The following is a 25,137-nucleotide window of genomic DNA, read 5'->3' as shown; positions in this document are numbered from 1 at the left end:
ACGCGTTATGCAGAATTTACTATATACATCTAGAATTAAAACATAAAAAATACTGATGGAGTGAATTATAAGAAAAAAGATAAAATGTCCTGAAAATGAAAGCTTTAGCTTAAGTTCTGCCAGGAAGACTTCATTACTAAGTCACTTATTACCTTCATTTCTATCCAATCACGTCTTTATACTTTCTGTACAAAAGATTGGTATTTACACATGTTTGAGTTCGCAGATGCCGACGCGACAACAACCTCCACCCTCCCCACCACCACCAGGATGGTCCTGTCCATACCTCCCAGGGGGGTCGGCTGCGCCCCTGCCTTCGTCTTCAGGCAGGAGATGCAGATCCGCTACCCTCCAATTACGAACTTTGGACGGGGCCTACGCCAAAGAACTTTACAAATAATGCTTGCTGGGCTGTCAATAAATGTGTGCTTCGTTACATCATCATTTTATCTCCCGAGTCTTTCTGGTAGAACTTATTTTTTTAAGTGGATAGTAGGCTTCATGTAAATGGAATAAGAATATGAACGCAGTATAGGCCATAATACAATAGCCTACACATGGTGTAGAAACAAAAGCAAGCAACACATTGGAAAGACACACTGATTAAAAATTTCACATGATATAAGGCACAAATATATTTTCACATATATGTACACAACAATTTAATCTTTATGTTATAAGCATTTTAAAAATAGAAATCCTCCTCACCCACTGTGAAAGGGGATCAACATTGTAAAAGCACCCATAGTCACAGAAGGTCCCTTTAGGATCAGGTATTGAGGTAAAAAATATATAAATTAATTAATAGTCGGTGTCTGGTCTGCATTGGGGGCAGGTTGAGGAATCAGAGGTGTTTCAAGTGAACTGAAACTGATTTGAGGAAACATGTTTGGCTGCTGGTCAGTGAGAACAGCTGTGGTCAGGTGACTGTGGTGAGTCCTCCATTCACACACCTGCAGTACCTCCATCAGAGCTTCTAAAAACACACAAACAGTCCAATTACTCTCCACCACACTCCCAGTTCCCCTCACACTGTTTCATCTTTATCAGACAGTCACACATACACACACAATATATTTTCATGTTTTATGGGGACTTTCCATAGACATAATGATGTTTATTCTGTGAAAACTGTATACTATATCCCCTTACAGTAACCCTACCCCTAAACCTACTCATCATCAGAAAAAAAATGCTGAAAGTTTACATCACTTTTATGTATGATTTATAAGTTGTTTTTTGATGGGGACCCAAAAATGTTTTAAATTACAACTACCCTAGTAGATATTGCAAGAACAACTGCTAAACGCTTGTAAAGTGACATATACATACTGCAGTTAATCAATGTCATAAATCTTATGTCTGAACATTTGAAACATAACTGAACTTAAAACATATCAGAGACAGCTTGTTATCAGTGCTCTACCTGAGACATCTGTGTATTATTATTTTTTAAATATGTTTTATGCATGTGTCAGGGGAAGGCAAGAGCTGAGGATTGTGGGATTGATATTTCTGCTAACAGTTGCAGTGTCTGTCGCCTGTTCTGACTGAGATTGCGACACAGCTCTGTGGTGACAACCACTTTCCACAAAAAAAAAAAAAAAAATAGGAGAACAAATGTTTAGAAGAAAGAAAGAAGAGAAAAATTAACATCTTCAGTGCACCTGCAGATGTTCTGCTCTTTCTTCAAGAGCTGTATTTGCTTCTTAAAGGCCTCATACACGTTTGGCCTCAGCCTCAGTGCAGCTAATAAAACATATTGAAAGAGGAATCACTCATTTAATTGTGAGGATATCTGTTGCTGGTTGCTGCGTTATGCCTTGCTTGCATCAGTTGGTTGCGCTGACGCGTGTGTTTCAAACTGAAAGATTGTGAGTGTGGCTGCTGTGTCAGCTTTTATTTGCCGACATTGAGCTGAAGAATGTAAATCCCCAACAAATGTTGCATCAGAACTGTCACATAAGTCTGGAAGAAATCTGTCTGTCTGCCAGCTATTTATTCTTTTCTTTGAAATGGAAGATTGTCCAAGAAAAGAGCTTCTGCAGCATGCTTACTGTTTGCTTCTCAGTATTGTACAGAAAAAAATGTCTAATTTTCATTATATTTTTTAAAGGTATTTATTTTCACATATTTAATATGTATATAATCATTTTCTGCATCTGACTGTCATTTAGAGTAGAGCACATATTAAAACAATCTGAAATAGCTTGACAAGAACAATGACCCTAACTTTCTATATTATATTTTTAGAATCATGAGCCTTTTAGATTTTCAATAGAAATAAGAGGTCACATTATTTGAAAAGCCCCACACATGTTCTGAAGTTCACAGTCACAGTGAATCAAAGACTCTCTCAAACCTTTAAACTTTAAAAAAAGGTTATGACTTTAAAGGAATTTATTTCAACAACTGATGTGAATATTTGGGTCTCTATTTTGTTTGATGGTCCCTTTAACACATTCTGTTGACTTTAAGAAATGTTGCACCTACATGTCTACTAACTCTCATTAGAGTGTTAGTAGAGTACTAGTAGACTGGTAGGGTTAAGGTTAGAACAAGTTGACATGCAGTTGCAAAGATACTTATAGTCCCTAGAATGTCTGCTGGAGAACCATCACAATAAAAAGTTAGCAGATATTAAGCAGACAGTGTACTGGTACTCTAATGATAGTTAGTTGATACTGTATGTAGTTACAAAGTTACTTATAGTCAACAGAATGTTCAAAAGGGACCATCAAAATAAAGTGTTACCGAATATTTTCTTAAATTCCTCTATAACTCTTTTAGGAAGCAGCCTGTGTATTCCCCAGAGAGAGACACTTGGTGTGACATTATGCAATGTTGAGTGTGTGGGCACATCTGAGTCACTAGTGTGTGTGTGTGTGTGTGTGTGTGTGTTTGTGTGTGTGTGTGTGTGTGTGTGTGTGTGTGTGTGTGTGTGTGTGTGTGTGTGTGTGTGTGTGTGTGTGTGTGTGTGTGTGTGTGTGTGTGTTTGTGTGTGTGTGTGTGTGAGAGAGAGAGAGAGAGAGAGAGAGAGAGAGAGAGAGAGAGGAGTAAGAAGATAGATATAGTACCTTCAAAGCCATGTAGATGGCGATATCACTTCTTTTGTAGCAGAAAATTGCTGCAGAAAAAAATAGGTGCGACGCAAAATGTAACGAGTAACAGCATTGCTCATTACAAATGTATTTACTCAAATACCTTACACCACTGGTCATAACCATTACATATCATCTCCAAAAAAAATTCCATCAAGAAATGAAAGCTCTAGCTTAAAGTTCTGCCAGGAAGACTCAAATATTACGTCACTCATTTACATTAATCATCTAATACTTATAAAAGTATAAAAGATTGTTACTTACACATGTCTGAGTTCATAGATGATGACGCAAACATTCACCTCCATCCTACCCACCACCACCAGGATGGTCCCCCTTCCCGTGGGTTGGCAGCACCCTTCCCTCGTCTTCACCTCCGAATGTGTACTACAGACAGGGCCTGCGCCAAATAACTTTACCATCCAATATTGTTGTTTTCATTTTCTAGCCTATTAATTAATAAATGTCATTGTGATATCATCTTGCCTTGGGATTTGAACTTGGAATTATCATCATTTTAGACTTTTACAGAAGTAGTTCCCATTACTAGCTATTAACACCAAAAAAAAAAAAAAATAGTTTCCATTAAACACCTTAAAACCTCTTTAACCAAAACATTTAAATAATACCTCTAAAAATACTTATCAGATGAATAAAAAACAAATAGTTCCTTAAACATTTATTTTTGCACTGTTTTGCCCCATGTCACATGAATAAGTAAGTTGTTTTACAGATCATTGCATAGTTGATTGTTTGGTTGTTTATAGGTTATTTATGAGGTGGACAAATTGGCTCAATATGTACAGTATTATCTTTGACTCTATAAACTATTGAACTACACGACCAGAACCAGTCTTCCATGTGTATTTAGGTCTATTAGGTATTTTAGGGGGGGGGGGGGAATATAGGTGGATGTCTTATGAGGATGAATGAGTAAAAATCCCCTTTGATCATCTTACTTTTGTTCCAGTGAATTTGTTTCAATCACACAAATAACCATCAGCTATTCCCCAGAGTAAAATCAGCATGAGGAAGTGGAAATGAGAAAGTATAAGTGTGTGTGATCGCTCATGCATGAATGCTGAATTATATCACTGCAGATAATACACCATCTTGAGTTTACATGCAAAAGCGGCATCAGAATCAGAATTAGTGCAAACAGGAGCCTGTCATTTCGATAGATTTTAACTACAAATGTACAGCAGTTATTACAAAGTTGAAATTAAGAGCTCCTTGTGATTGATGACATAGCTTCAATTTGATTCAAAAAAGTGGAAGCAGATAAGCTACATAGGATCTCATTCCAGATTTTTGAAATAGTGTGTCATTAGCAGAGAATGGATCCTCTATCCAAGGGTCTCCCTGCTTCTCTGCTTTCACTCTCAGTCATCTTACTCACCATGTACATCTCAGGCAAGATGTCCAGGCATGAGAATGCTGTCATTATCACTTCCTCATTCTGCATTAAACACACGATCAGCCGGGACTACATAACAGGGACATTAACTTCTTTCTTTTTTTATTACTTTAGAATAAAATGTACATGTAAAGGAAAATGTACATTCTGATTTGAATTTGATGGTTACACTATTGTCCTCTGTAGAGCTGCTTAGCTGCTTATAGCTAAATCAAATTTGTTTCATAATTGCAACTAAATAAACGATGAATTGACTCGAACTGAATAACAACACTACTTTGTCTCCTGTAGAGCTGCTAGCTTAATCAATCTTGTTTCAACTGACACACTATACACTGAAATGAACCAACACTGAACTGACTTAATGACGCTATTATATCTTTTTAGAGATGTTTCACAGCAGAAATTAAATTTAAATCTGTCTCATATTTGATGAAATTTGCATCATTGATTCCGTTATTGGTTACACTTTATTTCGATAGTCCACTATAGACATTCTACTAACTATAAATAACTTTTCAAAAACATGTCAACTAACTCTCATTAGAGTATTAGTAGAGTGTAGTAGACTGTTAGTAGACTGTTATGTTAGGTGTTAGGGTTAGGAGAATAAGTTAACTTGTAGTTGCCAAGTTACTTATAGTCAGTAGAATGTTTGTGGGGGTACCTACAAAATAAAGTGTTAGCAAATATTAAGCAGACAGTCAACTAATACTCTAATGACAGTTAGTTGACATGCAGTTGCAAATTTACTTGTAAAATGTCTAAAGTGGACTATCGAAATAAAGTGTTACCCTGTTATTTTCCGGTATATTACTGTGAAGCTGCTTTGAAACAATCTGTATTGTATAACGCACCATATAAATAAAGGTGACTTGACTATGATGAAGATGTGACAGACAACAATAAGAGACAGATTGTATTGAAGATGATTATGTTTGGAATCAAAGCAACATGGAGGCATTGCTGTGACTTTTCAACTAAATTTTATAAATACATTTCTTACACTCAGGCCACACATTAAAATCATTATTACTTATTACATTAAGTTTTTAATATTACATTTGAAAACTTGAAAACATTCTTAAATTAATTAAAATTTAAAAAAGAAAACCTCCAGAGATTAATTTTGTTGTGCAAAGGGTTATGGATAATATTAGCCAAAAACAGTAGTTCATAGAACCATTGGCACCAATGATCTCTACAACTTAGCTTACAATGCTTTTGAGAAACGCAGCCCAGATCCTTCATTTCACCCTTTCTGAACAGGGCATCACAGGAATTGGTGGTAACATCATATTAACAAACTACTGCTGTACCTCAGGGTTCAATGTTTTGAACCCCCTTTTTTACTTGATATGCACAACATCAGAGCAATAGTTATAATTGTTATATAATAATATAATAATAGTTGTAATATAATAAAAGTTGTAATATAATGAAAACCAGGACAAATGTTTTCGTTGATGATCTGTTTTTCCATGACTAACTAAATGAAACGATGACAAGGTCATGGCAAGGTCTAAATGAAACGATGACAAATAACGTGTTATTTTCTGATCATTTCATTTCCTGTTTGGAATGGAATAACATGAAATGAAAACCAGCTTGTTTATTCACTTTTTTGTTTAGTTTAAAAATGAAAAATTAGATTTTGGCTCGATTTTTCATTTTTCGTTTGTGGTTTAGAAATCGTTTTATGGGTTAGATATTTAATTTGCACACGTGGGCGACGCTGAAACGCCCCTTTCATCTGATTGTTCAAACCGCTCCACCTTCAGTAGGCTACGAGCTTTTCTTTCTGTCAGGCAGAATAAGAGTCAGTACGAGTGCGGCACTGACAAATGCACTTTAATAAAATACTGTCTGAAACCACCACTCACTGTTAACTACGCACAATATTTAAAGCAGAAATATGTTGCTGGTCACGTAATTCGCGCTGCTGTGAATTGCAAGCGACCCCATTAATGTGAGTCACAGTATATGATTATTTTAGCATGATGTATTTCCCATTGATAAATACAGTGCAAATAGTTCTGTCTCTTTGGATAAAAGGGAAGTGGAAATAAAAATCAATAATGGGCTGAACTGTACCATGATAATATGTCCGTAACATTAGATGTCCGTAGATGACCTACCCTTAACTGTTACATTAGAGTTAGGGGAAAACACAGTTTGTACAGTATAAAAATCATTAGGCTATTCCCATAAAACATGAAAACCCAACAACCCAATGGAAATATATCCTTGTTGTGTAAAACATCTGTTCTTAATCTGTGATTATACAATTCCAATACGAATAGCACCGGGAGGCGTCTGGAATAACTGCAATGATCAATCCGCATTTTTAAGCCAGCTAATTTTACAGTAGGCTGTTATTCATAATGTCCTTTTCGTATAATGCCAACGACCACACAAATGGGCTTCATTTGTGAAATATACAGTAGCAGACCACCTTTTTTAAACTGTTATTTAAGCTATATTTGTGCATAAATGTTTGCATTCAAGTTTTTCGTATAGGATGAATACGGATTACTTAAACAGAGAATATTTGTTTTTGATATAATTTACATCATTTAAAAATAGAGACTCCAAACTTTGTAAAGACATACATCTCAAGTCTGTGTGACAAACATTCGCTGAGTTACAGGTCATATTTTCAACTTCACATTGAGAGAGATGTGAGAACGTGCATCATGTTTATTTTCTTTATTTTACTAAAAACAAAACATTTTGTTTTTATTATGAGTGTTCACAAATAAAATACATGATAAATGGACTGCATTTATATAGCACTTTCACAGACCCAATGGCCACCAAAGTGCTTTACATGTTGCCTCACATTCACCCATTCATACGGCAGCCATGCAAGGCGCCATCCAGCTCGTCGGGAGCAGCTGGGGTAAGGTGTCTTGCTCATGGACACTTGGTCAGATGGAACCGGGGATTGAACAACCAACCTTCCGGTTTGTAGACAACCTACATGAACCACTGAACCACTGCCGCCCCTGAGAAGACATTAAACAGTTTTGAATGATGTATAACACTTATGTAAGATCAAAATTTTAAGTATTTTGAGTCTCTTTTGCACTGAGCCTGGTTTTTCTCCCAAGTTTTTTTTTTCTCCATTCTGCCACCTGATGGAGTTTTGTTTTCTCGCTACTGTCACCTTTTTCACCTTTGTCGCCATTTTTTTCACATTTGTTGTCATTGGCTTTTGACTTGCTTAGTTGGGGACACTAAATTTAACATTTAATTTAAAGACGATGACATCACGGTTCTGTCCAGAGCGGCTATTTAAACAAATTAACTAAATTAATAACTATTTTACAACAAAAATGAAACATCACTGAACTTACTTAAAGGACAAGTTCGGTATTTTACACTTAAAGCCCTGTTTACAGATCGTATCTGATGAAATAGAACGGTTAAGATTAAACTTTGGACACATGCTCCTGTCCCGAGAATTTTAGGTTTATTTAGCTTTCCCCCCCACCCCCACAATGGTTGTCTATGTGCACTGGCAGATTCCAGTGGTCAGGGGTGTTCACTGATATGATCCCAAAAAAAATCGCTGAAAAAGATGCTTTCCAACAGGTTTTATCGTAGTGTTTGTCCACCTCCATTGACTTGTATTGAATGTGCTGTGTGAGGTACGATATTCCTCCGCCGCTTCTTCTTCTGCTTCTTCTGTGTATTTAATGAAATGCCAGCGGTTTGCTTGCAATTGGCAAAGGTGCATTATCGCCACCAACTGGTGTCTATTATTCAAGCTCTCAACGGAAGAATCTGGGTGTGACGCGTTCGGCAAAATAGGTCCACAAAAGCTAAATAAACCTAAAATTCTCGGGACAGGAGCATGTGTCCAAATTTTAATCTTAACCGTTCTATTTCATCAGATACGGTCTGTAAACAGGGCTTTAAGTGTAAAATACCGAACTTGTCCTTTAAGCTGGACTGAAAACTATTTTCTTATGTAAAAAAAACTTTGTTGCATTATTTTCCTGTTATCTCTGTAAAGCTGATTTGAAACAATCTGTATTGTAAAAAGTGCTATATAAATAAAGGTGACTTCAAGGAGGCATGAAGTCAGAAGGAGAAGAAAATGCCGGGCAGTTTACTAAGTTTGAAGCTCCCCTTGAGGCTCCTTGGTTGCTGCCTCCTTCTTCGAAGCATGGTTAGGCCTCCTCTCGTTAAGTAACTCTCTGGATACTATGCCTCTTGAGCCTCCGGTCCCCAATCCTCTGCTCTGATAGCATCTTCACTTCACAAACCTTGCAGTTTGGATTGCGAGTGTTGCTAGGCCTCCTCTCACTAGAGGGAGTTTTCTTACTGAGGCCTCCGCTCCCTGGAGCCATTTTAGTGGATTCACTCTGCATTTAAATGTGTCTCTCCTGATGCAAGGAGGCATGAAGTCAGAAGGAGAAGAAAATGCCGGGCAGTTTACTAAGTTTGAAGCTCCCCTTGAGGCTCCTTGGTTGCTGCCTCCTTCTTCGAAGCATGGTTAGGCCTCCTCTCGTTAAGTAACTCTCTGGATACTATGCCTCTTGAGCCTCCGGTCCCCAATCCTCTGCTCTGATAGCATCTTCACTTCACAAACCTTGCAGTTTGGATTGCGAGTGTTGCTAGGCCTCCTCTCACTAGAGGGAGTTTTCTTACTGAGGCCTCCGCTCCCTGGAGCCATTTTAGTGGATTCACTCTGCATTTAAATGTGTCTCTCCTGATACTCTGCTGTGTATATGTGGCTGTTAATCCTCTTAGCAGCATGAAATATCAAACTTTTATTCAAATTGCGAATAGATTATATACAGAAAGCAAGCAAAGAGTGCTCCCTTAAAGACTGATGCTGTCAATCACTTCAGTTGTAGCACGCAAACGCTGTGCTCAACACTGCACATCGTGTTGTAATTAGAAACCTTTGTAGTACTTTAGAATGCAGGGTATGAACACAAATAAGCATGGGACAGTTTGAAAGCAGCTGCCTATCAGTAGGTACCAAAATGAGTTGAAATAGTCATGGCACTTGAACCCGCAGTCCGCCCATGCCTATTGTTTTCCGACCCGCACCGCAAATGACCTCTTAAATATTTTTCAGGTACCCTCCCGCATGCAGGACTCCTTACCTCACCTCCCAAAGGTGGCCACATGCAACAGTACAAGCCATAAGAAAGACACATACGGTCCATAGAAAAATACTTCTTTCCATTCATTCACAGGTTCTTCCTTCTTCTGGTTGCTGTTTCGTGTGAAAAGACTGGAGACATCCAGTCAGACTGCGGGACCTTTCCCCCAGTACACAGCCATGCAGCCGGAGGAGCCTCAAGTTAGATCCAGCCCTGTCGTAACTTCCCCGTTCATAACCAAGTCAGAATAACATCGCAAGCTCATTTCTTCATTCAACCCATAAGAGCTTGATTGCAACTTCACCACCATTAAACTACCGGTACTTTTTCTGAGACTGCACCCGGACGCTCGTTCAACGGCTAAGGCATTGCAAGTATATCGTATATAATCACATCCTGCCAGTGTTTGCTAATGGACACTTAGGCCCTGTCCTAAATGTTCCCCTAAGCCCTCCTGGTCTTCAAGTCCACACTTCGTGACATAATGCCCCTGTGGCCAAGTCTGCAAGACTGTTAGTGCACATAAAGTGTGCATTTGGGCCTTAGTTCCAGAATGAATAGTTAATGTTAATAATAATTAACACTGATTGGCAGATAGAATCAAAGGGTCATCCTGGTTAGCATGACCTCATTAGCCACATTTAGTAGGTAGTTAGATGTCCTAATTATACTATCTGCAAAAAGTATCCTTCTCCATCGGATGTACAGAAGACATGCAGAGTTCGCCATATGTTTTGATCAAATTAACTAACCCAACATTTAAATTGTAAATATTTAATTATATTTCATTTTGTTTTGTTGTTTTTTTACCGGTAGCCAATTCTTTTTTGCAGGGATCTTATACTTCCAGGCAGTGGTGTAGTCTACGTGATACGCAGGTACAGAATCCACTCACATATGGAACTTACTGTATAAAGAAGAACGTCACGAAATTTGGTCATTTTTGAATGAATTAATGAAATCTCGATATGGACTAGTGTCTGTGAATATTAAAGCTCAAAGAGACTGCAGCTGTTCTACGTCTCTGGGATGAGCGCTACAGTATATGTACAGTATATGTAATCACAGTATACTCACTACAAAAAACTAGACTACACCACTGCTTCCAGGGGTCCTATTGTAGCTGAGCAAGTGCCATTGAGATGAATGGAGATGCTAACAGTAGCTTTCTTCAGGTATTATAGACCTCTCTGGATGGCACAGGCCCTGGTGGTGCTCTAGCAACTACTACAGTTGACTGCACACTTTAAAGTGTCAACAACCTGTCAACAACAACACCTTCATGTACACAATCAAGCCAAATATCATGAATGACTTTAAAATGTACATAGAATTTTTGGAACAAACTAAAAACAAAAAAGCACTGACAATGTTTCAAATGCAATTAAATGTATGCAACTTTTTTCCTGGCAGCTGTTCTTAATAATATGACTATGCAATACCCATTGTACTTGTGGCATTCAAAAAATCGTCCCACTTTAAATTAGGTGTTTTTAACTACTACAATGCACTTATTGTGTGCACATGTTTTTACATTGTACTTATAATTTAAAAAAAATACCTGCATGCAATTACAGCTGTAATACATTTCTGTAATTACATCTATCTAAACCTAACTTACCCTTAAACCTACCCATATCCCCAAACCTGTCCTTAACTTTACCCGTATCCACCTTAATAGCAGCAAAATCATGAACATGAACCCAAAAAGTACATTGTACTTATTTTTGTTGCAAGTATAGTAGTTAAGGACACCTAAATGTGTGACAGTAAACAATTTATAGATCAGTTAGACAACCAGCTTATCAAAGTAATTTATTTAATTAAACATAGATTACTCATTTAACATTTATTGTGCATTCAACTCATTTATAAAACATAATAGCATTAAGCATAAAAATTATTATACAAATAAAAATAAAGATAGTAAAACCTATCAACTTTACAGTGCATAGTAAAAAGAAATTAACAGAGAAATTTCAAATGTTTAGGGCATAATCAATATAAAAAAAGGAATATATACAGAGTTAAAAAATAAATTTACTTTCCTCTAACAAATGAGTACGTAATCCCTGAGAACATTGCAAACCTTCTGTCAGAAGCTGTTTTAGGCCTTGAGAGAACAGGATGCTGTGCACAGATAGCATACCTAAAGGTCAATAGTTTTCTTTATGTAATGACAATGTAAAAGCATAATTTGGGGTTGTGAACATGAACTGACTCATTATTTGAGAAAAGACTGGCTCAGAGTTCTGCCTCAGACCGGAATCGGCAGGTTGTCCCTGAAACAGGAAGCTTGTTGGGGAACCGGGTAGCTGCACAGATCCTGATATATACGAGCCATCTGATCACTGGCAATGTCATCTGAGATCTCCACATTCCCACTGCTATACTGGGATCGCCGGGCGGTCACTGTATCCACCAGTTGCTGACAGTTCAATGCTGTAATCTGTTTGGATAAAAAATTTGGTTATTGCTGTGTTTCATAGTGTTTTCAATTCAGGTAATTAAGAATATGAATAGAAAAATGCGAAAAGAAGCTAATTTTCTAGAAGTAACAAATGTAATCCATATTAAGAAATTAGTCTTTAAGGTTCAGTTTAACACTTTACAATAAGGTTAAATAAGTTAATGCACTAGGCATCATGCACTAAAAATGAACAACAACTTTTTACAGCTTTAATTGATCTAGGTTACTGTTAATGATAACACTTTACAATAAGGTCTCGTTCGTTAACATTAGTTGATGTATTAACTAACATGAACTAACATTGAGCAATACATTTGTTACGTTGTTTGTTCATGTTAGTTCACAGTGCATTAGCTAATGTTAACAAATACAACATTTAATTTTAATAATGTATTAATAAATGTTGAAATTAATATTAACTAAGAATAATAAATGCTGTACAAGTATTGTTCATTCTTAGTCCATGTTAACCAAAGTAGTTAACTAATCTTAACTAAAGAACCTTATTGTACAATGTTACCATGTTAATTTATAAATCTACTATTTTTTAATAATACATTAATACAAATAGCTAATTCATACAACTAAAAATCTATTAGTATATGTAAAAAATTACATTTACTTAGATTAATAAATCCTGTAAATGAATTATCCATTGTTAGTTCAGGATACCTACTTCAGTTAACAAAATGAACTTCACTGTAAAGTGTTAGTTTTATTTATTTATTGTATTTATACAAATTATTTTAATATAATAGAAAGAAAGCTTGTTTTAATATCATGAATTGGAGAATGCATTAAATGAGATCATTCATGTTTGTAAATGTTTTATATATTAATAATTGTATATGAATTACCTGCACAATGATTAATTTGCTCTTGACAGTGCTGAAATCATTAAACTCTTCCCCAAAGCAAAGCATGATGGTGGGCTCTGGAGGGTGACAATGACCCTCTTGATATAACTGCAGTGCTGCAAGAAAAAAAAAAAAAAAAATTAAACATTTCTTTTTTTTAATGCGTGATCTAAATCTATTGTATTTCAATAATAAGGACACTAAATAAATTGATAAACTAAACGCATGCATTAAAAAATGTTTATTTATTTATTTAAGAGTTCTTTACTTTGACGAAAACATTATTAATGATCTTTCCGTCCCTTATATACTGACATGCAGTACTCAAGTACTCTAAAGTCTAGTACTGAAATAGACTTTTACAGAAAATCTGGAGTTATAACATGATAGGAGGATCTTTGTTTACCTTGCAAGAACCTGGCAGTGTCAAAGATCTTCACCACAGCATCTCGCTCTAGTTTGCCAGGGTTGGGGTTGTACTGAGTATCCTGGCCACTCCAGAATACTCTGCTCTGACACAGACGCTTGATAAAGATGCCCTCTCGGTTGGCACGCAGCAGTACGCCACGCTCCAAGTGACTGAAGAGCTTACGGGTGACATGGCGCTGGCGTTCGTTCTCAATGAGGTCAACGGACGGGAAGCGGATGTTCTGGAGGCTGTCCGGTCCATACAAGAAGCCATTAGCCAAAGGGGGCTGACAGGGGGAGATACGGCATCCCTCTGGATGAGTGGTAACCATGCTGCCTACCAGCCGACCTCCATAGTAGAAACCGATCATCATCTGAGAGAACGCTGGAAGCATGGAGAAATTTGCGGTCAATCATCCCACTCAAGCAGCAGTAAGACTGTCAAAGAGTTAAAACAGGGTCCGGAAGGTTTTCCATGTTTTTTCTATAGTCAACTCTATTTACTTAAAAAGTGATAACATTCTCTTCAAAGTCTATATATATATAAATATATATATATATATATATATATATATATATATATATATGCACCATGATATTTCCAGGTTTTCCATAGAAGTAGGAACCCTAAAATTATTAATTAATTCATCAAATGCTAAATTAATTCTACCATGGTCACTTTGGGTATAGAAAATTAAAAAAGAAAAAATTGTGTTGACCAATGCTGAACAAATGTTCTAAGATAAGTTGATATAACAAAAATGATATAACATAAATGGGGCAGTCATGGCCTAATGGTTAGAGAGTCAGTTGCGGGTTCGCAAAGCGCCTAACTCCCAATCGATCCCCAGGCGCCACAGCAAAATGGCTGTCCATTGCTCCGGGTGTATGTGTGTTTTTTCACTACTCACTACTCCTAATGTGTGTACACTAACTTGGATGGGTTAAATGCAGGGGGAAATTCTAAGTATGAGTTACCATACTTGGCCTTCACATGTCACTTTCACTTTTCACTTTACATACAACAGAAAACACAACACATACACAACAGAAATTACATACCAGCACTGAATGTCCCTGCAGGATCCTGATGAACAACAGCAGCTGTGAATGTACATAAAACATCAATATGAACACAAACGAGAAATTTGTCAATCTTACACCGTGTGTAGCATGTAAATGTGCAGCAGTGTTATTTTTACAATTTCTATTTATTATTTTTTAAATCAGTTCTCAAGAAAGTACTTATGTTAAATTTACTATAAACAGTGGTACCATTGTGAGATCCTTGCTGCCACCATTCCTGCACTGAAATCATGTTACTGCCTTCATCCAGGGGAGAATGACTACGCTTCAGGATGCCAATGTATTCCTCATTTGAAGACTGCACACAAACATTATGTAGACATGAACCATCAGAAAAATTTCACCACAGTCCACAATAAATTTGTATTCCCCTCAATTCCTTTATCCTTCGTCATTCTAAGGGAAAACAGAGCAGTTAACATGCGGATAAATGACAATACCTCTTTAGTAGGTCCATCCAGGTCTGGTGAGCAGCCCATGACAGTGGGGTCAATGTCAGTGACTGTGCCTTTACCCACTACAAAATTAAATATATGCCATTAATTCACTTAAAATGTAAAGACAATGGGATATTTAAAAAAAAAAAAACTGTAAAGGGTCACTCCGTATAGTCACTGAACTTATTTTAATGTATGCCTGTAAGAATTTGCCTCTGTGCTATTTCTAATGTTTCTTGGAAAAGAAAGACAAAGCGCACACACACACAGACACACATACACTTCTGTTCCTCCTCTGGTACAATCCGGTACACTTTGTAAGGCTCAGAGATGTCAAGCTGGGATCGGTCAGTAACTTCCTCAAAATCTGGGCTCTTGTTGAGTGCACAGCGCAATCTGGTCTTCCATGTCGCTGGTTCAGCTTTATCCCCCTCCTTAAACTTCCCTTTAAATATCGCCCACGCCTGTGAAAACACATGCTTAGTCAGACATCACCACAACATCAGAATTACTCTCAAGAAATAGACTTGTGCACATATGGTGCACATTAGTATGATAATAGAAAGATATTTGATGATTCTTGATGAGAGAATGGTTCTTTTTTTTTTATGATGATGATGTACAAACAGACAAATTATTACATTAATATAATAAATACAAAAAATATAATTTAGTACCACCACCAACCAATATTTACTGTAATAAAAAAGAAACCCTAGCAGGAGATTGAAAGCAAGCAATGTCAAACTGTGGGAAAAAAAAATCTAAAATCCGTCGGTTTTAACATAAGCTAATTTAAACATAAGATGCACATTCAGCTTGTGGAACCCTTTGTGTACCCTATAACATCATCTAAATGCATAGCATCTACATAATACAAAATAATGGTATACTTTTATCAAACAAACATACAACATTATTATTATTTTAAATTAACGCTTACTTTGAAGATGGACGCATCCACCTCTTGGTTGTAGTCTTGTTTTCCTGCATGTTTCCAAGGGATTCGAAACATAGTGTGGTTCTCATCTTCCCATAGCAATCCATTATAAATGTTACTGTTTATCTGTTCTATAAGCCACTGTTTCAGTCTGCGACCACCCGGATTCATCCTTTACACTCTTACTTAACTCTTATGCCGTTACAGCGTGCTGCTGAGGAATATACATTTCACGTTCACAAGTTCCACGCAGCTTTATTTATAATGAAAAAGACACCCGCTCAAGTGAATAAAGAATGTCGTGACAGCGGATTGGTCTGTGCAACGCCCAGGCGTCCAATCACTACGCGTTATGGCTGGCGATTTATGAATATGTAAATTACATTCTATGAAGCGGACGCATTTACAAGAAATCTCAGTCTAGATCTGGAGGTGTGAAGTGACATGACGGGAAAGGGGGGATTGAGTCTTTACAGTCTCAACCTCTTGATACCTAAACCAAGTTTACTGAAGTTTCCTAAATATCCCACAGGTTGGATCTGAAGATAACTATCCTAAAAATAAAACACTTGTTAATATGCCAGTATATAGCCTATAAATCTTTAATGCAGGTTTGATTTAAGGGATATCCGGAATTTGGTTTGTTCAAACCATCAATGGTTATGGCATTCTTGATGAGTTACGCATACAGTACATAAACCTTAAACTATTCAGATTATGAACCATTATACAGCATACAACCGTTGTCTATTTCATGCTATAAACATGTTGTGAAATAACATTGTTTGTCTTATCGTAGTTATCTAAAATAGTATCTCTTAATTGGAAACCAAACAAATGTTTCACATGACTCAAATGGTTGTGGTTCATCATCAGAGCATCCATAGATTTAATAATGAACAGTAAAATAAAGCCTGATTGTGGTGTCATGTTCTGAAATGGTTGACATATCATGTCAAAGCCACGTCTAACCTGCTGTCAGGAAGTTTAAAGATCATGTGGAAACCATAAAAAGCGGATCTTGGAAAGGTGAGGTCGCATGCTGGCGGTGTGTTTGAGGATATGAGCACAGGTAGTGGTCGTCGTGAAGGAGTTTTCTCTTTAAGACAGTTTGAGAGGAAGCTGAACATGACACTACTAATCAATCTAAGTCATTCTTACTAGTTCAACAGTGTGAATATATGGCTAGGCAATAATATGGCTATGATAATGTAATCTATATATAAAGTATAATAAACCTTTTTTTTTGGGGGGGGGGGGGGGGGTCTTAGTAAAAAGTGCATTCAAATCATTGTGATTTATACCATGTTGCTTATAGTAAATAATATATACACAAAGGAAAAATACATCATAGTATGTCTGTGTTTTTCATGAAGAAGTTACTTTTTTTGTTATTTTAACTAAACCCAATCACTTTATATAAGGCTTCTCACATTAACTTAATAATATTAGGCTAAATATAAGCTCTTGTTTAATAACATTGTTGAATGTTTGCAATACAATTCAGATTGAATTATTGAACTATATATATATATATAGGAAATACAAATGATAAATCATACAATAGCAGTCCAAATACTACATTTCATAAGGCCACTTTGGTGTTTTAGTGCAATTTATTACTTAAATATTATGTATACCATAATTTCAAAGCTGAAAAATCTAAATACATCCTTCTTTTCATGTTTTTAAAAAAAAATTAAATGCAACAATTATGGTGACTCAAGCTAACAGACTCACGCAACTTATTACAGGATTTAATGGGGGAAAAAATCCCTTTGAATCATAGTGCTTAATGATCTCAAGATGAATCTGAACACTTCAGAGTGCTCACATCAGCATGGCTAGAAAATAAAGGTGAGTGCTTTGCAATCTCTCTTTTGAAATGAACTGCCCATGTGGAACTGCCTCACATGCCATTACTGTCCAGCTAGGGTTAAATCATGTGGTAAAGCAGAGACTGGTGTCATGTCTGCTTTCATCTGTTGCTGCCTGATGCACAGTATTGGTTGCAGGATAGAGGGTAAATGCGAGAGCTCTGGCTCATCCACTCCAGATCATTTTGTCACCCCTGTTCTGCATAAAGCTTTGACTTGTTCCTGGTCTTCAAAGGGGCTGGATGTCCAGCTGGCCCGCAACCATGCCCGGTACTTAAAGAGAGAGAGAAAGCAATTGTGTTAACCTGCTCTGTCATCAAAACCAGAACAGACTGAAGGTTGTGGTATTAGTCAGAGACGACAGCTTATTTTCAGTTGCTGTGCATGGTTTGGGGTAGAGACAAAAAAAAGGAAATCATAACATATGCCATTTTAATAAGTCAAATGTTTTCCTAATGCCTAACTGAAAGTAGATTTGTGTTGTCAGGGGCCGTTTTCTGTTATACTGTGGCAACCTCAGTGACTCAATCGCGTTTCTTTACATAAACAAAACTCAAAAGTTGAGTGACAATCTTTAATTTGCTCATTAAAAGGACGGCCCCATGCAAACGCCTACTGGAAACAGGCTTTTCTGGAAAATCTTAAACTCACAAGAAATTAATTGGTTAGAAATCAGTTTCACTTTTGGTCACAATGCCCTAATCAAATGTTGAACAAAAATGCATTGATCAAACCAGAATCATTCCCACAATAAGTGTTGTTATGGTAGTGGCTGAATGGTATGACAGAATTTTTCCTAGGAATTCCATGCAGGGTTTTCAGCTGAGAATGGCATCACAATGTTTTAATAAAACCTGAGGTCTGTTTAAATAACCTTATCCTCACATCACCCCTCTATCATCAGTAGGTTATTTTCCACAGAAATCTGTATCATCCACTAGAAACACACCATCTCAGTAGGCATTAATGTATTTAACGGTCTAGTACAGCTATGTCATGTCTTGAGGAGGGAGTTGGGAATTCCCTGGCACATAGCCCTGCTCAGGGTCTGTGCTGGAATAGAGTGGGAGGACAGACATCCGGTTAGTTTCCAGGCAGACTGTCCTTACTAGTTTAAGCATGCCACACAACATGTTTTCACATGTTGTACACTAATACATCCTCATACTTAGAGCCATTTTTGAATCACTAATATCCTAAATAACTTAATCAACTGACTGCAGAAATGTATTTCTTACAAATGTACACTGTTATAACACACACTTGATTATTTTTCTTATCTAAAAATCATCTGATATAAAAGGCTTGTGCTAAAAATGCTTGACAAATACACATTGAATGAATTTGCTCAAGAACTAAAGTGCAATTCAGTGTCCACTCCAGTGTAGATGGGCACAGCAACTCCTTCAGTGCTGCTTTTTTAAGCATTTTTTTTTTACCCATCTTTGGAATCCTGGCATTTTTTTAGGAAAACAGCTTATAAATCATCTTAAATTATGTTTACATCTTCAAATGTACATCTTCAAAATGCAGAAAGTTTTCTGTTATGGGTAGGTTTAGGTTGACCCCAAGGGGAAAAAAAATACTATGGAAGTCGTACTCAGTTACTAACGTAACCTCGGTTCTCCCTAGAAGAGGAACGAGTACTGCGTCGAAGACGCTACGGGAAAGATTCTTTCTCGAGATATTGAAGCCTAAAAAATTAATCCGCATTTCTGCAGCATACAGCCTTAGGCGGACAGCTTGCGCGCCTATTGGCTGCTCTGCTAGAAAAGCAGCAGCCTATGCGAGGCCTCAAGTGACACTTGACCCAATGAGGGCGCTTCGCGCCCTCTGCGTCACGTCCCGACGAAACGGGCGTGGCCTAGGCTATAAATACTCGAGCGTAGCTGCTCCACACTGATTTTCGCCACTGAAGCGACGCAGAGTGGGCATGCACGGCACTGAGACGCAGTACTCGTTCCTCTTCTAGAGAGAACCGAGGTTACGTTAGTAACCGAGTACGTTCTCTTACGAGAGTTCTCTCGTACTGCGTCGAAGACACTACGGGAACCCCATGTAAAACGCCGTGCGTGCTCGGATCCAGCACAGACACCCAAGGGCATGCAAGTGCCTACACACAACAACTCACAGAGAGTTTTATAAGGAGAGCGGCTAGAATAGCATCATCCCTTTAAAATAGCATATATATGTAACAAAATAGATATATATGGCAGGTCATAGCATGCTCATGGGACATAGTTGTCAGTGAGTGATGCTTAAACATAAGGTGATCTGGGCCGCAATGCGGGGCAGGGACACCGTTTGAGTCTCCTAGACCGAGAGCAGTTTAGCCTGCAACGCGGGAACCTCTAGGTTATAGAACCTTATAAATGTAGACGGGGAGGCCCAGGCTGCCGCCGTACAAATATCTTGCAACGAGATTCCACTATACCAGGCCCACGAAGAGGCCATGCCCCTCGTAGAGTGTACTCTGATGCCCAGTGGGCATGTTAAACCTAGGCTTTGTTTCGTTGCGGCTCGCCCTTTAGAACGCCCACCAAACAAAACGAAGAGCTGCTCTGTCTGTCGAAAAACAGCGGAGCGGGACACATAAGCTCTTAATGCCCTGACCGGACAAAGGGAGCTATTTCCGTCCTCGGAGGCCGGCAGAGCCGACAGGGAGATGACCTGAGCCCTGAACGGTGTGTTGAGGGACTTAGGCACGTACCCATGTTTCGGTTTTAATACGACTTTAGAGTCGTTAGGCCCGAACTCCCCATAAAACATGGAAACGCAACCTGTGTGTGTACAGTGGATATAAAAAGTATACACACCCCTGTTAAAAAAGGGCTGTTTTTTTGTAATGCAAAAATTAAAAAAAATTCCTCTCTTCTCCACTTTTGTTGAAATCTTATGGGCTAGCACCAGCTTGGAACAGCTGGCCAATTGTCGCAAAATATGCAAATACTGACAGGCTCGCGGGCAGTATAAAATTCATGGGTGTGACAATTGCGTCAGAATCTCTTTCTTCATGCTGTCATCGTTGAAGTTGCACCTGAGGACTAGTGACCTTTTTTTCTTCCTCGCATCCGATGGCTAACCTTTGCAAGATTTGTGCGGGCCCCATCGACCCGCCCCACACCTACAAGTACTGTGCCGCATGCCTGGGCCTGGCCCACGCCGAGGCGGCATTCTTGGACTCCACGTCCAAGAAGTGCACTGCGCCGACCTGCTGGTGTGCACTCGAGAGGGTTTTTGCTATTACGGGATCGAGGCCCACTGCCGCCAGCGAGCCGCTGGTGGGCCCTCCCCCATCCAGAAACAACGGTGACGACGAGGCCTGTGGCCATAGTCCTCTGCCGTCGCCACGCACCGGTCCTTTTCGCGGACACACTGGACTTGACGTGAAATGCTCCGGTAAAAAGGAAGTAAGTCTGGTATCTCCAGCCAGGCTGCTTCGAGGAGGAGGACTCTTTTTCCACGACGTCCACGAGCACATGGTAAAGTGATCTGCACCACAATCTGCATGCATCTAAAGAAACCGAGGCGGGAGAGACCGTCTCCGTGCATCTGTGCCCGTCCGTTCGTCTCTGGGCACAGATCTTAGTTTGCAGTCCAAGCCGTGCAAGTTCACGGCCTCCTTGGTGACGGCGTGAAGTCAGTTACTGAGCTTTACTCTGAGGCGCAGAAGGCCGAAGGCTATGAGTTATGAATATTGCCCTGTCGGTCGCTCTTTGTCAGCACCTTGTCCCTGAGCCGGATCTTCGCCGTAGGCAGTGGGCGGGACCAGGAATGTAGCATCACGGACCACGGAAAGGGCCATCCTCAAAACAGATATTCTCTTCAGTCCAGACGCAGACCACACCGCATCAGGCGTAGGTCCATCACTGACTTTGCCTTAATACGCCCCGTTCTGAGAATGGAAGTGCACAGCCACTATTCCTGTTGTGCCCAAGAGGCATGGAGGACTCTGTCTGATACTGGACCAGATACCCATCAACCGAGCACTTAACTAGCGCACATTCAGGAGGAACGCCCGCCTTAACATGTGAGCTCACTCGTCGAGGTCTATCGCCTTTTCATGGACCATGTAGGCGCGTCTTTAGGGTTGTATGTTTTGCAACCGGCTGATCTTCACAGAACAGTGCTTTCGGTGAGTGATTATCCTCAATTATCTCCTAGTCTTGAGCCTTGAGTCTTGACTACAGTCGTTTACGCAGTTCTTGCCGCTTTGGCTGCTGACGCTTTGCTTATGTACATACTGATATGTGTTTATGCCGTTATGTTGCCCCGTATCCTCCAGTGCGCTGGCTATTTTGATCTAACTGTGTATATTCACAGATGTCGTTGGTACGGCCACTGATGCTGTGCTTATGTACATCCTGATATGTGTTTATGCGTTTATGTTGCCCTGTATTCTTCAGTGCAACTGGCTATTCTGATCTAATTGCGTATATTCACAGTTGTCGTCGATACGGCCGCCAACGCTGTGCTTATGTACATACTGATATGTGTTTATGCCGTTATGTTGCTCTGTATCCTTCAGTGCAACTGCCTATTCTGGTCAAACTGCGTATATTCACAGCTGTCGTCGCTACGGCCGCTGACACTGTGCTTATGTACATACTGATATGTGTTTATGCTGTTATTTTGGCCTGTATCCTTCAGTGCAACTGGCTATTTTCTGATCTACCTGCGTATATTCACAGCTGTCATTGCTACGGCCGCTGGCGCTGTGCTATGTACATACTGATATGTGTTTATGCTGTTATGTTGCCCTGTATTCTTCAATGCAAATGGCTATTCTGATCTAACTACGTATATTCACAGTTGTCGTCGCTACGGCCGCTGACGCTGTGCTTATGTATATACTGATATGTGATTATGCTGTTGTGCTGTTATGCTGCTCTGTATTGTTCAGTACAGCCTAAGATTCTAGCTGATATGCAATTCTGGTGTACTTGAGCTGAGCAGCTCATTGGTCTTGTCCTGCCTATCAGCTGTGAGCACTCCCAGAGGAGCGATGCTATTGACTGTTGTTCTACTCTGTGATTGGTGTAAATTGTGCCAGGATACTGACGTTGACCTAGTGATTCCCCCCGTGTCGGATGTTTGGCGCTTCTTGCAGCACAGACTGGAAAATAACGTGAGTGCACCCACGCTGAAGGAATACGTGACATGCTCTGGTGGTCAATTCACAGGGGAGCGAGGATATTATGTCCTTCAAGGCTGCCTTAAGTGTCGTCATGGGATCTAGCTCTAGTTTTGAGGGCTCATTCTTTACCGCCTTTCGAGCTCTTGGTTTTGAGTGCTATGGTATCGCGCGGCCACCTTCCTTCAGTCGGGCCAGCTTTTCGTGTGCTTTGGTTGCTGTACTAAGGGAAAGTCAAGTCAAGTCAAGTCATCTTTATTTATATAGCGCTTTTTACAATACAGATTGTGTCAAAGCAGCTTCACAGTGATAACATGAAAATAATACAAAAAATAATTTCATCATCGTCCACCTTTAAGGCAGATCAATAATATTGTTGAATAGTAAATGTCCCCAACTAAGCAAGCCAGAAGGTAAGGCAACAGCGGCAAGGAACCAAAACTCCATCAGGTGACAGAATGGAGAAAAAAACCTTGGGAGAACCCAGGCTCAGTCGGGGGCCAGTTCTCCTCTGGCCAATGAGTGAACAGTGTATGAAGTTCAGAATGAATCAGAGTATTTGTCCAGTTCCGGTTGGTTGAAGTCGGAGTGGAGAGGAGGAGAGACTAGTTGACACTTCAGGTCAGCGGCGTCGTCGTGTCCTGGCGCTGGTCCTTCATCAGATCTGGATACGGCCTGGTTCCGGTGGACAGCAGTAAACCTCGGGATAGACAGAGAGACTAATATTAGCGTAGACGCCATCCTTCTTATGATGTACCAAGTACATCAGGATTACGGGAAGTGTTCCCGGTCCCGGCTGTTCTAATCTATGCAGCCTAATTATATAAGTCTATAATGTATTATGTGTATGCTAGGCCGAAGAGATGTGTTTTTAGTCTAGATTTGAACTGACAGAGTGTGTCTGCTTCCCGGACAATGGTAGGAAGACTGTTCCAAAGTTTTGGTGCTAAGTAGGAAAAGGATCTACCGCCAGCAGTCGATTTTGATATTCTAGGTATTATTAACTGGCCGGAATTTTGAGATCGCAGTAGACGTGAAGTACTATAATGCGTTAAGAGCTCGCTCAAGTACTGCGGAGCTAAACCATTTAGTGCTTTGTAAGTGATCAGCAATATTTAAAAATGTATACGATGTTTAATAGGCAGCCAATGCAGTGTTGACAGAACAGGGCTAATATGGTCATACTTCCTGGTTCTAGTAAGAACTCGAGCTGCTGCGTTTTGAACTAGCTGTAGTTTGTTTATTAAGCGTGCAGGGCAACCACCCAGTAGAGCATTACAATAATCTAGCCTTGAGGTCATAAACGCATGAACTAATTGTTCTGCATTATTCATTGAGAGCATATGACGTAATTTAGATATATTTTTAAGATGGAAGAAAGCGGTTTTACAGATACTAGACACATGACTTTCAAATGAAAGATTGGTATCAAAGAGCACACCCAGGTTCCTAACCGACGACAAAGACTTAACAGAGCAGCCATCAAGTGTTAGACAGTACTCTAGGTTATTACGTGTGGAAGTTTTTTGTCCAATAATTAGAATCTCTGTTTTTTCTGAATTTAGTAGTAGGAAATTACTAGTCATCCAAATTTTTATGTCAGCTATGCATTCCGTTAATTTTGTGAATTGGTAGGTTTCGTTAGGTTTTGAAGAAATATACAGCTGAGTATCGTCGGCATAACAGTGAAAGCTAATTCCATGTTTCCTAATGATATCTCCTAATGGTAGCATATACAGAGTGAACAGCAGCGGTCCTATTACTGAGCCTTGTGGTACGCCATACTGAACTTGTGATTGATAAGACATCTCTTCATTTACTGCTACAAACTGATAACGGTCAGATAAGTATGATTTAAACCATGCTAGTGCAATTCCACTAATGCCAACATAATGTTCGAGTCTATTTAAAAGGATGTTGTGGTCAATGGTGTCAAATGCAGCACTAAGATCCAGTAATACTAATAGAGAGATACAACCACGATCGGATGATAAGAGCAAATCATTTGTGACTCTAACGAGAGCTGTCTCGGTACTATGGTACGGTCTAAATCCGGACTGAAAATCCTCGCAGATATCATTTCTTTCAAGAAAGGAACACAGTTGTGAGGATACTGCTTTTTCTAATATCTTTGACAGAAAAGGCAGATTAGAGATCGGCCTGTAATTGACTAGTTTTGTAGGATCAAGTTGCTGTTTTTTAACAAGCGGTTTAATCATAGCTAGCTTAAAGGTTTTTGGTATGTATCCTAGAGACAAAGATGAATTAATGATATTAAGAAGAGGAT

At 39.1% G+C, this 25,137-nt stretch overlaps 1 protein-coding gene and 1 long non-coding RNA gene across 2 annotated transcripts in view; one reads left to right on the top strand and one right to left on the bottom strand.

The window, feature by feature from the left end:
- LOC307003440 overlaps positions 1–25,137 on the top strand; it is a 223,595-nt gene that overhangs the window by 28,278 nt on the left and 170,180 nt on the right. The window lies entirely within an intron of this gene.
- On the bottom strand, positions 11,442–16,101 carry irf8 (interferon regulatory factor 8). Its single transcript, XM_079621872.1, has 8 exons — positions 15,843–16,101; positions 15,180–15,363; positions 14,903–14,979; positions 14,652–14,760; positions 14,439–14,480; positions 13,375–13,761; positions 12,969–13,084; positions 11,442–12,090 (listed from the first exon to the last, which is right to left on the bottom strand). Exons 1-8 carry the CDS (start codon positions 16,008–16,010, stop codon positions 11,899–11,901), a joined length of 1,275 nt encoding a protein of 424 aa, XP_079477998.1. The 5' UTR covers positions 16,011–16,101; the 3' UTR covers positions 11,442–11,898.

This window comes from Phoxinus phoxinus (assembly GCF_949152265.1).
Source record: "Phoxinus phoxinus genome assembly, chromosome: 8".
In the NCBI taxonomy this organism is placed as follows: Eukaryota; Metazoa; Chordata; class Actinopteri; order Cypriniformes; family Leuciscidae; genus Phoxinus; species Phoxinus phoxinus.
Note: the sequence above shows the minus strand (reverse complement) of the source record. Positions and strands in the feature narration are given on the sequence as shown.